The sequence below is a fragment of the Ursus maritimus genome, unplaced genomic scaffold (assembly GCF_017311325.1).
Source record: "Ursus maritimus isolate PB19 unplaced genomic scaffold, ASM1731132v1 scaffold_30, whole genome shotgun sequence".
Lineage (NCBI taxonomy): Eukaryota > Metazoa > Chordata > Mammalia > Carnivora > Ursidae > Ursus > Ursus maritimus.
The window spans coordinates 28104449-28121931 of NW_024425564.1; the positions used below are offsets into that span (position 1 = coordinate 28104449).

General features: G+C 42.7%; 1 protein-coding gene across 1 annotated transcript in view; it reads right to left on the reverse strand.

Moving 5' to 3' along the window:
* KIF13A (kinesin family member 13A) overlaps positions 1-13356 on the reverse strand; it is a 97447-nt gene extending 84091 nt beyond the window's left edge. The window contains exon 1 of the mRNA XM_008692786.2: positions 13184-13356. Within this exon, the coding sequence (XP_008691008.2) occupies positions 13184-13214 (31 nt within the window). The 5' untranslated portion in view covers positions 13215-13356. The remainder of the gene's footprint in view (positions 1-13183) is intronic.
* Between the last annotated feature and the right edge of the window lie 4127 nt (positions 13357-17483).

The following is a 17483-nucleotide window of genomic DNA, read 5'->3' on the forward strand; positions in this document are numbered from 1 at the left end:
AGACGCAATGTTTCTGGCTTTTGCTCCTGAGGCTCAGTAGGATGGAAGTATGAGGAATTACTGACTCCATATTCTTTTATTTTTATTATTTTTTTTAAAGATTTTATTTATTTATATGACAGAGATAGAGACAGCCAGCGAGAGAGGGAACACAAGCAGGGGGAGTGGGAGAGGAAGAAGCAGGCTCATAGCGGAGGAGCCCGATGTGGGGCTCGATCCCATAACACCGGGATCACGCCCTGAGCCGAAGGCAGACGCTTAACCGCTGTGCCACCCAGGCGCCCCTTATTTTTATTTTTTAAAAAGATTTATTTGAGAGAGTGGGGGAAGGGGTAGAGAGAGAGAATCTCAAGCAGACTCCCTGCTGAAAGTGGAGCCCAATGTGAGGCTTGATCTCACAATCCTGAGATCACGACCTGAGCCTAAACCAAGAGTCAGATGCTCAACTGACTGAGCCACCCAGGGGCCCCTCCATATTCTTTTAAAGGAAAATCAGAATGTTTCTTTCTCCTTGGTATGAGTGGTTTTTTTAAACTAAAGATCATTAGTCAAAAAAACTAAAAATGAATGCTACAGAGCTACATGAAATAGGTTTATGACATGTCAAGCAAAAAACCCCACAAAACCTTCCAGGATAGGATACATATACTAAAATTGCACAAAAAATAAACCAAATGATTAAAGAATTCTCCAGGATATAAAAATAAATGAATAAATCGGTTTTTCCTATGTCTAAATTATTACAAATACTAAAGAGGATATGAATTAACCTTTTATTTTTTAAAAAATTTTATTTATTTGAGAGTGAAAGAGTACAAGTGGGGGTGGGATACAGAGGGGCAGAGGGAGAGGGAGAAGCAAACTCCCCTCTGAGCAGGGAGCCTGACATGGGACTCGATCCCAGGGCCCTGAAATCATGACCCAAGCCGAAATCAGACACTTAACTGACTGAGCCACTCAGGCGCCCTGATAAATTAACCTTTTAAACTTGTATACTTTTATTATTTGTGCAACTTAGAAGAAGAGGAGAATTAATTTTTATCAACTGCCCCACATATATGCACTTCATATATTCTGTATCATTGAATCCTTGCAGTCCCCAGGGCCAGGAGGTCTGTAAGGCTGGGACTCTAAAGGGGAGTCACTGGCCCAAGATCAAACCGACAGTGAGTGGCAAGGCCTGGGTCTGTCTGTAGTGACTCTTGAATGTTAAAGGAGATGCTCACCCATCATCAGTGACTCACATCGTGACACCAGGAATCAGTTACTCCCACCTCTGGTCTCCATGGTTTTGTTTGTTTGTTTGTTTGTTTGTTTTTACAAACTCTAGATCTTACCACACTCCACTATTTTTTCCCCTACCACTGGATTGTTTCTTTTTTTTTTAAGATTTTATTTATTTATTCATGGGGGGGGGAGGGGCAAAGGGAGAAGGAAAGAGAGAATCTCAAGCAGACTCCACACTTAGCACAGAGTCTGACGTGGGGCTCAGTCTCACGACCCTGAGATCTTGACCTGAACCAAAATCAAGAGTCGTATGCCCAACTGACTGAGCCACCCAGGCATCCTGTGAGCTTTAAAAATAGGTGTTGTTCAATCTTAGAAGAGTCCCTGGCAAACTGTAGGCACTTTTATTTCCTAAGTTACTCCTATGTTGACATGGCTGTCTTCAGACTAAAGTATATTTCATTGGGGGCCCCTTTCCTCATTAGTGAGGACTGAGGCATCAAAATATTGTTTGTTGAACTTAAAAAGAAACATCTGGGGCGCCTGGATGGCTCCGTTGGTAGAGCATGCAACTTTTGATCTTGGGGTTTTGAGTTTGACCGCCACATTGGGTGTGGAGATCACTCAAAAATAAAAATCTTAAAAAAAAAAAAAAGATTTAATTGTATTAGAGTTTATACTTTGATCAAAGTATGACTGTTTTTGAAATTCTAATGAGACCCTAAAGACTACAGAACCCTTGGTTACATAAGGCACTGGGGACAGATGTGAATAGACGTGTTAATGTGATACGTTATCGACTAATTGAATAACTTTGACAAAAATGACAGCTTATACTTTTCCTGGCACCCATAGTAACCTCCTGGACATTAAAACAAAATATATGTGACAGAAAAAACCAAACTAGTCTCTCTGATTTCCATTAAATATATGCATATGCTTTTCAAAAAGTCAAGTTCTCTTAGTTAGACATTTACAGTTATGCTTGACAGAATATACTTCAGATTTATCATATTTAATAAAGTTTTACTTATAAGTAGGAAAGGAAAAAATTCTGGGAAACACAAAATAGAATATGAAAAAGTAGCAAACAATTATATTGTGTTTCTGGAAAGAATTCGTCTCCTTCCCATCCTTAAATAACTATTTTGAAGCACAATTTACAAAAGGGTAAACACAAAAAACTATCGTTAAGTTCATGTACCTTTACAATTCAAAGCAAGACTGGATTCCAGAGAGAGTGCAATACATTTTATCACTATGGCTTCATGTCTCAAGGGAAATTTATTCTCTTTTAAGACAAGAAATAATGAACACTTTGCCACCTCTACAAAGTTATATCAACATTAATATTTTTATAGCTGCTTAGCTTTCCATTATATGCTTAACTGATGCAATCCGTTCCCTATTATGGATATGCAGATTATTTCCTTTTTCTTTTTTCTGCAATATTTATCCTTACATATTTATCTCTGCGCTCTCTTCTATTTTCTTTACCAGGCAGAACTCCAGTTACTGTGCCCTCTAGCAATGCACCTTCAACAACATGCCTATTATCATTCTTCTTGGTTTTGTCGAAACTACAATTTTCCTTTCCTTTGTTGACTGTCCACTTTGTGTTTATTCTTCAGTAAATCAATTATTTGGGTCCTATGTTTCCTTTTACAAACTGATTGGTTTAGTCATTTTTTTTTTACTTAAAAATGCTCATCATACATACATATATGTATTTTTTGAAGATTTATTTATTTATTTAAGTAATCTCTACACCCAACATGAGGCTCAAACTCATAGTCCTGAGATCAAGAGTCACATGCTCTTCTGACTGAGACAGCCAGGTGCCCCAAGAATGCTCATCACACATTAAGGATATTAACCTTTGGTCTATTATACATTGTAAATACTGTTACCTAGTCTGTCATTTACTTTTTAGTCTCATGTTGGTTTTTGTCATACAAAAGCTTTTGGTTGTCCATATTCAAACCTTTCATCTTTTTCTTTGTGATTTTTCCCTACGGTGTATGTTTATGCTTCCAAAATCCTGGATTCACCTGTACTTTCTTCTAGTTCTGTTGTTTTTATTGTTTACAGTTTTACTTTCAAACTTGAACTCTGCTCCTTACCAGCTGTGTGACCTCAGGCAAGTTCTGGGCTTCCTCATTAGTAAATCAGGAATAATAGCTGCTACCTTACTGGGTCGCTGGTATGATTTAACAAGGCAAGACAGGTAAAGCACTTACCACAGTGCCTGGCCAGTATGAGTCTAGCATATGTGTTAGTTAATATCCATTATCAATATCATCCCTCAAATCTTCAATCAACTATAATTAATTCTGGTATAGAGAAGGTAGTAAACATCTAATTATTCTTCTGAAAGGAGTTCCTTTCTCTTTGCAACAATTCTGCGAGGTAATCCAATTTCAAAGATAAAAGAAAAGACACCTATTCTTAGGAAAAAATTTTAAAGTAATCACTTACTGCTGATTCTCTAGATCCCCTAGTTCCCACTTCTAAAATTCTACTGACCAAATATAACGGTGGGGCACTCTTATACAGGAAGGAGAGAGAGAGCGTGCCAGTATATGGTGGTGGGGTGTTATGTTTTGTATGTATTGGGGTATGTGTGTGTGTACGTGTGTGTGTGTGTTTGGGGTGTATATGGGGTTGTGTGTGTGTTGGGCATACGTGTGTATGTGTGTGTGTGTTGGGGTGTACATGTGGTGCATGTGTGTTGGGTTGTGTGGGGTATGTATAGGGATATATGTATGTGTGTGTGTGTTGGGGTTACATGTATGTCTGTGTGTGTGTATGTGTGTTATACTGGGGCTTGTGAGGAGAGAAAAAAAGAACAGTATTATTTGGAACAGGATATGTCAACCTATACTGTCCAGTGGAGAAAAATATTTACTTTTCTTTTCTAACATTATCTCAGAAGGGTACAGGGGGTAAAAACAAACATAATAAATCCTATCAATAAAACTGTGAACAGAAACATACTCTACAGATTTCCCCTACTTTTTCTTTTCTTTTTTTTTTTTAAAGATTTTATTTATTTATTTGACAGAGATAGAGACAGCCAGCGAGAGAGGGAACACAAGTAGGGAGAGTGGGAGAGGAAGAAGCAGGCTCATAGCGGAGGAGCCCGATGTGGGGCTCGATCCCATAACGCCGGGATCACGCCCTGAGCCGAAGGCAGAGGCTTAACTGCTGTGCCACCCAGGCGCCCCTCCCCTTATTTTTCTAATCTGGTGCCTTTTGAGCTGTAGACTCCCTGGCTGGGGTTATATTTAATCAATGCTTCAGTTTGGGAACTTTCAAGGGCATCGCTGGGATGGTAGGGAAGGCCTGTAAAAAGCCCAGACTGTCAACCAAAGCCTCAAAATGCCCTGTGGACTCTACACGGCCTCCTGCCCTCAACACAGCCGGCTCTCCGTGAAACGCACATGAGGGCTACACTTCACTGTGTGATAGAGAGAAATCATTAAATATCAAGACCTTTACAGGGTCTGTTAAGGAGAATCTGGCTGATCCAAAAGACTGAGGCTTCCTGCTTTGTTTCTATTTTTTAAACACAGAAGTCCCTCTTTTTTCAACATAGGGAAACAAACTGATTTGCCAACTGCTTTTTGAAGCTCATTAAGCAAAAAACGGGGCTGTTCATGTTGGATGGTGGGACTCAGGGAACCCATAAAAGATGCAGTATTTTCACCTACGTGTTTACTGCCCATAGCTCACCCTCAAAGAGAACGAGGCTCTGTCTAGGGGAATGTGCACCAGCCCGTAAGGGAAAGTTCAGAAGTCCCATGGGAAGCAGGAGGCTTGATGAGTATTTGCTTCTGTCCCAGACAAACTGAGCAAAGTCACAGCACCATCAAACCCAAAAGGCCAGGGGCTTTTCAGCAGGTGGTCCTTGTACACATGGCAGCTCCACGTGTCTGGTGCAGGGAATCCACAGGGCAAGCCTGACCTCACTTGTTAATAACCATGACTGAGAAGATGCCAATTTCCCCTGTGGGGTTTATGCTTAAAACCTCCTATCTATAACTATATGGAGAAGTCTTAACACACAGGCATGCCCAAAGCCATCTGGAACACAGTATCACAACAGCAGAAAGGACTCCTGTATGGAATTTCTGCAACCAAGGTTATACACCTGACCCACCCAACCCTAAGTTGCATGTAGAATACAGATCTGAGTCTCCACACTTGCGCATTTGTCCCTACTGGGGACCACAGCAACGGATTCAAAGCTGTTACGTGTGGCACTGGCAACTGAGTAACCAAGGTAATTCTCTCTCTAGAGCAGGGCCCAGACAGCAAAGCACAGAAGAGGACCAACCAGGGATGGAAGAGAAAATGCACGTACCAGTCATATGCCTAACGTCTGACTACCAAAGAGGCACAGGTCAGTTACAGTGGGCTGTGTTCGAAGAAATGGGAAGGCATAACCCTTGTCTTATTCACCATCTACAAGGCAGTCACATACAGATCACAGCTGAATAAAACAATTAGTATGGCAATCCAAGGCCAGACAGGACATATACATGGAATATTTCTCATCTTTCCAAAGCAGGAGCATGGAAAAGCATTCAAGATGTCAACACAATCAATACGGTTTACCAGTGCAGAGTCTCCTGTTTTCCCTCTTTCCTGTCTTAGAGTGAAAAAAAAAGTGTCTGAGCTCAGTATTTGTGATGTGGGACTCCTGGGTCTGCTTGTTTCTGAGGATGTTTTTCCACCTCTAAGCAGGGCTGACAGCCACAGCGATTTTGATGAGTCTGGGTTTGGCAGTTGGCCCAGGTCCGCATCAGAGCACCTAGACAGTGCAAGACCAGACAGGTTCTCCACACATACATGCGGTGGGGAGAAATGCCTACCGTGGACCAGGCTTCAGCAAATCCCTCTCCCAAACAGGGCAACTCGGAAACTGTCCCATGTAGGGAAGTTAAACCTGGGTGATGCTAAATGACCCAAAACTACAGAGTTTGTATACAAAAATGAAGGCTTTCACGACTGACCTGGTGACACTGGATTTAAATTTTAATCAACTACAGAAGTTTGCCACTAAGGGGCCTGGTAAAAGGATCCTGAGAAACTGGGCCAGGAGGGTCAAGGGAGAGCGCGGGACCATTTTCCACAGTGGCGTCCAAGGGCCATCAGTGCTGCGGTGTCTGGGAGTCTTGCTTGCAGCATGGCACAGGCTGACTCACCCAGATGGACGTTGCCACCCCAGCAACAGCGCTGGGACGCGTCATGAGCTGGCAGGGAACCTCGGCTCCTTTTTTGTTGGCAAGTAAGGTGGCTGACTCACTGAGGAGAAGGTCAGATACTGGTGCCCAGGATGGAGGAAACAAGGAAGCCACCCGACCTGTGAGGACTCTCTGATGCAGAATGTCTTTTGAGCTATTCTGTAGGGTGTTTTCACATAAAGCATCTGCTGGGAAAGTAAGTGTTCTTCATTTCTGTCTGATGTGTTCTCTGTGGAACAGGAACCTGCCGGACCCAACACCCCTTCTGGACTGTGGGGAGCACAGTATTTACAGCACTCGAGGGGAGATTAAAACAAAGCCCAAACCAAACATAGGCATTCCGGACTCCAGAGAACATCTGACAGGAGGGAGAATGCTATTAGAATGATTCCTGGCCAGCTTCCAAGCCAGAGCACTGCAACGTGATTGCCAGACACAGCCGCTCTTTTGTGGGGGCAGAGAAGAGAGGACAGCCTGGGAATGCAGGAGAATCTATAATATCTTCATACGTGACTGTCACTGCCTAAAACCCACACATAGGCCTGCTTTTCAGCTCTCTCCCAGGGTGCACTTTCCTTACCTGTAGAACGGGGACGGTCATCGTTCCTACGTGATCAGGTGTTCGGCTAATTAAATGACCTACTGCAGGTGAAGGGATGAGCACAGTGCTGGGAACCCAGTGCTCCCAAGTCTGTTGTCTACTGTGATTCTTACCCACTTCTCTATATACCCTTCAGTAAGTTACATGATGTCTCTGGGTGCCAATAAATAAGGAATAGATGGAGATGAAGAAAGGAAAGTCTGTGAGAAGGTGGGGCTGGGTGGGATTAAAAAATAGGAATAGAGGGGCACCTGGCTGGCTCTGCTGGGAGAGCATGGGACTCTCGATCTCAGGGTCATGAGTTCAAGCCCCACACTGGGCATGAAGCCTACTTTAAATAAAATCCGAGTAGAGGCAAGAGAAAAAAAGAAGCGTGCATACACACACACACACGTATATACATTCATACTTATATATACATACACACACTAACACATTCACATTTACACACACCCATACTCACAATACACACTCACATGCACACGTACATATACACACCTGTAGTCGAATATATACACACTCACAACGTACATACATGCACACACATATATACATATCACGTTCACACACACACATGCACACACACACATGCACACATGCACTCTTTTTTTAAAAAAATCTAACAATATTAGCTTAGCTTATTTATTTCAGGAAAGTTTTTCTCACCAGTAAAGCTGGCCTAACCCAGAGAAAAGTCAAGGACCCCCCTCTCTATGACCTCACTGGGCAAGGAAACATTCTGTCAGGAGTGCAGTGATGTGAACTGAAACGGTCTCAATACGGGCACTTGGCACACTTTACCAAACACAAATACAACCCCACATGAGTAAACTTGAAAGTAAATATCAAAGATTCTTGTGATACAAAAAAAGAAAAAAAGGAGAGAAAGAAAAGTTTTTCTTCACTGACCTCCACTTTTACCCAATTTTCTGAATTCGCCAACATTCGCTCCCATCTGTAAAACAGTACACTGAGGCTCGCCCACTGCATCCTACATCACCCCAGCTGGGAGGCTGTGCTCTGGACTCCCACCCACAGAGCTATGTTCGCACAAAGGATCAGCTGTGTTTGCTCCTAAACTGGTTTATGTCAATTGTACTTCTCTGTAATTACATAATTTCATTAACAAATGCAAAAAGACAGTTGCTGATTCTAAGAAAAAAAAGTTGGCTGCTTAGGGAACAACCTGATAAGGCTTAGCCACTAGAAGAATTGTCAAATTTGGTATGGGTAAGACAATTTGCAAAAAACTATAAAAGAAAAAGAAAAATCTAGAAGAACTCTGCATTCAGACTGTTTCGTATCTTTTAAGATGGCATGCATCATTTATAATGAATCTCCATTTCACCAAACTTTTCAAAGAATCGACCACTATTGCTTCTCCTAACTATAGGGAAAACATCTATGGTTTGGATAAACCTAATAGCTAAGAATTATTCTGTGAAAGGCACTTGCTGAGTGCTCCTTGTACACTTGAGTGGGGAAAGAACGAACCAACAAACACAGTATGCTAAAACAAATATTTTGGAACTTTGCTAAAATGTTGGTTCTATTTTGGCTAGTGCTGGCTTTTAGAATATAAATTTTGACACACAAATGTCTTGTCTTGCTCCTATTCTCGCTTCCATTAAACAGTGTGAAAGAGAAATTATTTGTACCTCTGGGCACATAAAATGTCCCATCATGGGAACAGAATCAAGCACGGCAACAGCTCACGGCTCGGGAGCACACAGCAAAAAGCTACGCTGGCAGAACAAGAATCAGACATATAACCTTTCTCCTGAACTTGCAGGGCATTAACAATGCCTGAAAATACACGGCTTCAACAAGTCTGAGCAACAGGCCATATGGTGAGAATTGTTATATAATTTCTAAGTCAATAGTTTAGAAGCTCTGGGCCTGGAAATGTTCATGTCCGTATTGATCACCAGATATGCCACCACCAGACTGGTTTCCTGGTTTGGTGTTATTTTTTTTTAAGATTTTATTTTTCGGGCACCTGGGTGGCTCAGTCAGTTACAGATTTTATTTTTTTAGTAATCTCTACACCCAACATGGGGCTCGAACTTATAACCCCGAGATCAAGAGTCGCACCTCTACTGACTGAGCCAGCCAGGCGCCCCTCACCAGATTGGTTGTGATTTTTGGCATGAAGATTTACAGAAAAATAGGTTTGTGAAAAATATTCCCCCACCAGGAAGAAAACTGAAACCGAGGGGACTGGAAGTCACTGTACTTTACCAACATGGCCCATTTTAGGCAGTGACGAATCATGGACTGATTCATTATCGAGAAGGCCTTAATTACAATCGGTAGTGATTTAACCATTTACAAAGGCCTATTATCTGTATGACACTCTCAAGAGTTGTCAGTGTTCATTATAATAACTTTATAGTCCTAACCGTGGATTTATGTCTCTATGTACGTACATATGGGGTGAAGAGTAGGGGAAGATAGGAGTTTATGTAGAAATACGCCAAGCTTTGGGTGCCTCATTTTGCAGCCTACTTGTTTTGTTCTTTTGTTTTTCTCTTCATCCCGGCACAAGCATTTTTGCTTTAAAGACTCAGAACTATCTGCCAGACAAGCATTATTATGCCTACCTAACCCAAAGGTTATAATAAGAAATAATACAGTTAAAATGTAAAACGTCTCAAAGCCTGATTCAGGGCATTCAAACCGCTTAACAAACAAGTCTTTGAAAAGTCCACTGCAACAGCTGTGTGGCCAGCATAAAATGTCTGATTCATGTTTTATCAGAGAGCTAGAGGGAATCTGAGATCATCTGAGGCCACGTCTCCTCCTTCCACAGATGAGGAAACAGATCCCCAAAGGTAAGCAGCTGGTGGCACAACTGAGTCTCGTCGATTTCAGTACCAGGCATTCATTCTCCTTCCACCGGGGCTGACGGTATTACCCTCACGACATGACAATGTGACCACGATAAAGACGATAAATAGTTAAGTGAGTTTTTCCTATGTGCCAAGTACTGGCTTACATACTTTCCGAGGACAGGACAACCTCAAATCAACCCTATGAGATGAGAACGATTATCATCCTCATTTAACGTTTGAGGAAACAGAAGTGCAGTGAGATTCGGTGGCTCACTGGGCGGTTGGGCATAGGAGCCCACATTCTCCCGCCCAGCACTCCGACAGCCCGCTGCCGTGCCATCGAACACTCTACAGACTTGTGTATTTCTACGTCGGACAGCCTGAGAGTGAAGGGTGCTGCAGTCACTTTTAACAAACAAAGAGAACATCCTGACACACCACGTGAAACTCGGCGCCCTGCCTCTCTTTGCTCCCTCAATCCCTGTGCTTTCAAGTCTTTCTCTCTCTGCCACCCCCCCTTCTATCTGCCCCCCAAGTTTTGAGAGCTGCCTTGAGAGCTCTTCGTCAGTATCAATGATGCCATTATTCATTGAGCCTGGCAAATAGGTCGGTTTCAGGAAATTCGTGCTCCCCCTTTCACATTTCCTCCACTTCCCATCAGAGAATGAAGGCTTCTATCTTAATGTTTCTATTCACCATTAAGAAGGAATTGCTATTTCTTTTTTAATGAAGAGAAAGGAAATCAAGTTAGTACGAAATCAATCAACGAACCTACCAGTAATATATTTAGTAGGCAGATTATTTACAATGAATACAAACCTGAGAGAAGAGCTAATAAGAATTTTACTTTTTGCTAAGGTGGTCACTGGATTTGCACAATAATAGGGCCATCTAAAGATAAGAAAATTTCTCCCCACGTTTTGTAAATAGACGTTGCTCTTTGAGCCTAGAGAGTGCAGGGCTGAATGGAACATGCTACTTGATGTGGTCATGCCAAATTAAAAGTAGTAAATTTATTAGGTTCTCAGTAAATTTAAAAATCATTTTTATTTTTTTAAATATTTCTGAACATACTAATTTGTAATGCAGAGCTCCAGAAATCTTTAGTTTCACGTGTCAATTTTATCACCTGTACTTAATAAAGTTATTTTCCATTTTAAAAAGTTTGTTCCGGGGCGCCTGGGTGACTCAGTCAGTTAAGCGTCTTCCTTCAGCTCAGGTCATGGTCTCAGGGTCCTGGGATCAAGCCCCACGCCAGGCTCCCTGCTCAGCGGGGAGCCTGCTTCTCCCTCTCCCTCTGTGCTCTCGCTCCCTCTCTCTCTCAAATAAATAAACAAAATCTTTAAAAGAAAAAGTCTGTCCTATATTCAGGGATATGAGTGATATATTGCAGAAGGCTAGAATGGTTTCTGTGGGCAATAAGGGGAATGTGATTTTAAAAGACAGGACAAAGAAAAACCACCTCCCTGAAGCATTATTTTAACCACATCACTGCAACAGCCCCTGTTCTGTACCGTATCAGTCAACTGATAATCAGTCTAAACTAAACTCAGTTTCGACTTCAGAATTCTGTTCAGCCCTTCCAGACTGTGTCCTTCCTTGGGTTTTCTATAGCACCCAGAATCTATAAAACAGACGGTTTAACTCAATATCATCTCAAAATGTTTACTGGTATTTGTTAAGTACTCTTGCTTTCCACCTAACTTTTTGACTTCTCAAGGGCTTTCCGAGGCTGCACACACAGTTGCGGTTTCAGGAGACCTGCGGGCTCCCTGGGTTATAGAAGAGGAACAACAGCCCTGGGCCAGAGCGCAGGATGGGTTGTGGGTTGTCACGGCGCAGAGGATGAGGAAGCTGGACTGAGAATATATAATAAAGGACCCTACGTGTAGTCCAAGGAGAACAGCTTTTCTCTGTAAGTGAATAGTACTGATAGTATTTGAGAACTGCATGAGTAGAGCTCTAACTCGGGAAGATCTATCTGGCTGTATCTTGAATAACATCGGCTGAACAAAGAGTGGGCTTTGTATAGCCACAGCATTTGTTTCTGTTACAGTCGGAAATGTTTTACTTCGGTAGTTTATTTAAATCCAAAAACACACACCCAACACTAAAATACACACTGCACTAACCCTCAAAGCAGACTGTTCTAGACTCCAAGAATTTATTGTCTAAAGTGCTAATGGGCCAATAAAAAGACAAATTAATTACAGCCAACATTAAAGAGTACTTATTCACCTCAATGAAATACGTTTGCTAAAGGTGTAGGAATGATCTTTGAGAAGAAAGGCTCATTTACCCACTGTGAGCAACAAAAGAAATTTTCCTAGTTCAGACTGTTCACTTTTGAAAAAATTATATATCAAATAATTTCTCAACAAGTTTGCTTTATGTGGCAAGGAAAAGGCTGTCATGAAGCGAAATTCCCTACACGTGAGTGAGTGATTTCCTTTTGCCTTCCAGTCTTGTAAGACCCACATCTTCCCATCCATCCCTTACTATTCTTCTTTTTAAAAAGTCATTTGGTTGATGTTCTTCTAAGTAGAAATGAAGAGAAACCATTCATTAAGACTAAATATCTAAGGAAATGGGAACACAATCAAAAGGGTAGGAATCAAACTTCCTCCACGAACACAAATGCTTCCCTCCTGAGCTAAAGGAATTGTGTTAACCCCTTGGAAGGGCCAAGATTCACCAAATAATAAAATCAGTAGTCATCTGTGTTCGATGGAATAGCGATGAAATGCCTCAAGGAAGGAACACTAGCAAAATGTGAGGCTGAGAGCTGATGTTTCCCTGGGAAGGGGTAGTTCACATCACAGTGACAGTTAGAACACTCAGGACGTGGGCAGGTCATGGAAACCAACAGCACCTGTGCTTTGTCTCTATCAGCGGAGCAGTGAATTCCCGAAACAGCGACAAGGAAAGACATGCACGTCAAACCTCTTCTTCACATGATAATCACAACAGCTACCATTTCTGGCTCGAGGTGGTGCCCTATTATTTCTAATCGTTGGAACACCTCTGAAGACAGCAATACCCCCTTTACATGGAAAGAACCTGGCGCTTAACAATGAACAATCCCGTCCATGACTTCTTAGCAAACTAGTGGTATGGCCAGATCCTGAAACTCAACCTTGTTGACTTCAAAGCCCACATACTAGAACTGGAAGAATGAGTGTGAAGTTTACAGGAAAAACAGAACTGCGAATAAAGAAAACAGACAAAGAGGACTGAGGCCCAAAAATTAAGTGAAGAGAAATCCAACTTACCAGCATATTTTGTAGTATTAGATTCATCCATGGACCAAAAGCAATAATCAAAGGCAAATACCTGAATGAAAGAACACGTTATTGAAGATTAATTAACTTCTATGAGTAAATCAGACTGCAAAAAAAAAAAAAAAGATTTGCTGATAAACATGAGGGTTCTTGCTACTGTGTAAAACTGTAATTAGGAAAAAAAAACACCACAGGTTTGATGCTTTATTAATCCTAAAGCTTCTTTTGGACTCAATTGATGGTTATCTTACTGTATTAGAGTGAGTTGCATATGAAAATTGCTATTTATCCAGGACGCAAATGAGACATCTTAACCAAAAAAATATTTTTAATGATACACTTACTACGAAAAAAACCCCCAAAAAACAACCAATGACTTCTCACCCAAGTCCACAGTTCCCGCATCTACTAAAGCCCTGGGCTGGATTCTCGTGGCTTCGCAAGTAACAGGAGTAAGTGATCAACTTTCATTTGAATCACTTCCTTCTAGTTTTCTGTGACGGTACCATTTATAGCCAATGCTCCAAACTCCCCACATTCCCACCTTGGACTCCGTTCTCTCTTTGTTTCAGTGTGCCATCTTGGGCCAAATCTTGTCAACAAACCAATAACTCTCTCTTGGGTGCATTCATTTTCTGTCGGGTTACGGAATGACCACTAAGTGTAGGGAAACGCTGATGTGTCCTGCATCGGGATTCTCATCCAATCACAGCTTCCATGCATATGACCACCACTCATGTTCCAGCCATCATTAGCAGATGCACAGGCCAATGATCCCCAACGTGTGCTCCACGGAACAGTAGTTTCAGGAGATATTCCATGAAAAAAGATTAAACTGTGTTGCCGATGGTGTACATTTTACCCTGTTTGAGATCCTCAATGCAATTTTCAATATTAAAGGCTCTGAAAATTTATCCAGCAAAGACACCCATTTAATTGCTTAACTTTTTTATTTCTCCAATTCATTTTAGTGAAGAGACCCTTTCCTGAGTAACACCTGTTAACATGCCTTGAAACTACTGTTTCTCAGTGTACCCCCTTAGCAAACTCTGGCTCAGAGGACTCAGCATCCACTTTCCTGGGCTCTCTGGTACAGCCTTTTCCCTTGGCAGTCCAAACAGCAAATTACAGATCTCCTATAGACAGGAACCCTCCAGTGCTTAATCATTTCCTAGGGACTGTAAGCACTGAGCAAACAGAACCCAAACTCTTTGACCTGGCATTTGAGACTGGCCACAATGAGGCATTTCCAGCCCCTGTCCCCCAGCTTCCTTATGCTTCCGCTGAACTTGTCTGTACCCTGGAATTGGGAGGAACGACTCCACCCCTTCCTTGTTCTCCTCTTCATTTACACCCTTCAAAATGCTTCCTATTTCTTAAGGCCCAATTTGAAGCATTTTTCTCCCAGGCAACATTTCTCGGTTAAATCCAAAGGAATGATCGCTCTTCTCTGAAATCTTACAATGCTGCTTAATCCTTTTTCTTGCCACTCTCATACCAGTGACCTGTTTTCCATTTCTCAGGTATATGATCCGTGCGTATGTTTCACCTCCACTGGTAGACAAAGTTCCTGGAAGGCAGGAACCATACCCAACTCATACGTGTATCCTACAGTGTTCACAGTAGTTACTTATAGTAACATCCTAGAAAGACTAAGTTATGCTCTGAGTAGTTTCAGCACTGCATGCAGGCTGTTACGACCCAGGCAGGTATTATCAACGTACACAGCTTGCATCACCAATCTCAAATCCAAACTCAATTTTGCTGCTTATACACACTCGCTCTCATCTTATAGTAACCAAGGTTACAACGGACAGTAGTTTCAGCCAACAGGATATTTACTGCATTTCAGGGCTCTTCTGATGACTCGAGAGACCACACAGGCGAAATCCAGTTAATCTTCCTGCCTCTAGGCAGCACTGAATTTCAACACTGCTCCTGAGACATGATGATCTGACTTGTTCTTAAACATTTCCAGAAAAGGAGATTCCACAACCTCCCTTTAATGGCGTCTTATAACACTTAAGTTCCATTCTCAGGACATTTTTCCCTTTCTTTTGACCTAAGTCAACTCTCCTTACTTTAAATGGCCAAGAGAAGCTATTTTCCATTTTTCTATGTATCTTCATTGTTTTCCTCTAGAGTCTCAATGAATTCCTCTTAGTTGCTAGATACAGCGAAATAATCATTTATTCCCCATATGTTGATTCTTCGTACCTACCTAAAACTTACTTTCAACCATTTGCTACTTTGCATAAACGGCGAGAAAGCTAGGGAGTTACGTTTGCAGTAATGCTACTTGAAATAAAATGAAGTCCTCCCCAAATTTTGAGGGTCTACCTCTCAGTAACAATCACTCCTTATTCTGTGCCAATTTCCATTTCTAGGAGTTAATAAAGTTGGTTTTGCTCACAAAAAGGGAGATAACAAAATTTTCATTTTTAGCATCTGCCTCCTAAAATTCAGACAAATGTTAAAACCTCACAGAGGAGTTTTAAAATGAAAAAACAGAGGAGGAGTTAAGATGGCAGAGGAGTAGGGGACCCCTTTTTCAGCCAGTCCCCTGAGTCGAGCTGGATAGGTACCAGACCATCCTGAACATCCACGGAACCAGCCTGAGACGCAGGAAGATACATCTGGATCAGTACAAATGAACATCTCCAGCGCTGAGTATAGAGGTACGAAGCGGGGAGCCATGAAACCGTGCACAGATATCGGAAGACAAACGGAAGGGGGAGGGAGCTGCCGCGTTCGGGTGCCGGGAAGCAGTAGCCACCTGCACGGGGGAGCGGGCGGACTCACGGACCGGCACCCGCAAGAGAGCAGACTGAGACTGTGAGCCTGGAACGCGCGCGACCAGTCTGAGGGCCGGAGCATCGGAGCTCGCGTGAAATACACTGAAACGGAGCTCGGGAGCGTGTGGGGGCGGCTGGGGGCTGGCGGTGTTAGAAACACAAAGGACAGGGGCGCCTGGGTGGCACAGCGGTTAAGCGTCTGCCTTCGGCTCGGGGCGTGATCCCGGCGTTATGGGATCGAGCCCCGCATCAGGCTCCTCTGCTATGAGCCTGCTTCTTCCTCTCCCACTCCCCCTGCTTGTGTTCCCTCTCTCACTGGCTATTTCTGTCAAATAAATAAATAAAATCTTTAAAAAAAAAAAAAAAGAAAGAAAGAAACACAAAGGACAGAGACACGCCAGCCCTGGAAGTGAGGGCTGGGACGCCGGGTGTGGGGCGCACATCCCGGGACGCTGCAGGGTTGAGCAGCACCAACAGTAACAGAGTTAAAGTGGCCAGAACATTAGTAGAGAACGGTCCGCAATCCCTCTGTTCTGAGACAGAGGCTGAGATTCGGCCACTGCTGCTCTGACTCTCAGAAGAGCAACAGCAAACCGCCAGAGAAAGCCGCCAGAGAACAAAAGCCTGGAAGTGCCGGCTCACAGTGTGCCCACCCCCATCCCCACTCGCAGGGGACATGAAGACTCTACCCAAACAGGGTTGCCTGAGTATCGGCGCGGCAGGCCCCTCCCCCAGAAGGCAGGCTGAAAAATCAAGAAGCCCAAATCCCTAAGGTCCCTATAAAACAAGTGCGCACGGCCTGGGTCCTGGTCAATAATTTGGGCTCTGGACAACCCCGCAACCTCTCCTGATCAGAATGATGAGAAGGAGAAATCGCCCCCCAGCAAAGAAAAGACAATGAGTCTGTGGCCTCTGCCACAGAACTAATGGATATGGATATAACCAAATTATCAGAAATGGAGTTCAGAGTAACAATGGTCAAGATGATGTGTAGACTTGAAAAAAGTATTAACAAAAATATTAATGAGAATACAGAATCTCTAAGGGTGGAAATGAGAGCAAATCTGGCAGAAATTAAAAATTCTATGAATCAAATGCAGTCAAAACTAGAGCCTCTGATGGCCATGGTGAATGAGGCAGAAGAACATATCGGCGAATTGGAGGATGGGTTAGTAGAAGAGAAAGTTAGAATAGAAACTTGGATCAAAAAAATCCAATCTCAAGAATGTAGGTTACGGGAGATTACTGATTCAATGAAACGTTCCAATGTCAGAATCATCGGCATCCCCGAGGGGGTGGAGAAAAACAGAGGTCTAGAAGAGATATTTGAACAAATTGTAGCTGAAAACTTCCCTAATCTAGCAAAGGAAACAAGCCTTCATGTCCAAGAGGCAGAGAGGACCCCTCCCAAGCTCAACCACGACAAACCTACGCCACGTCACATCATAGTGCATTTCGCAAATATTAGATCCAAGGATACAGTATTGAAAGCGGCC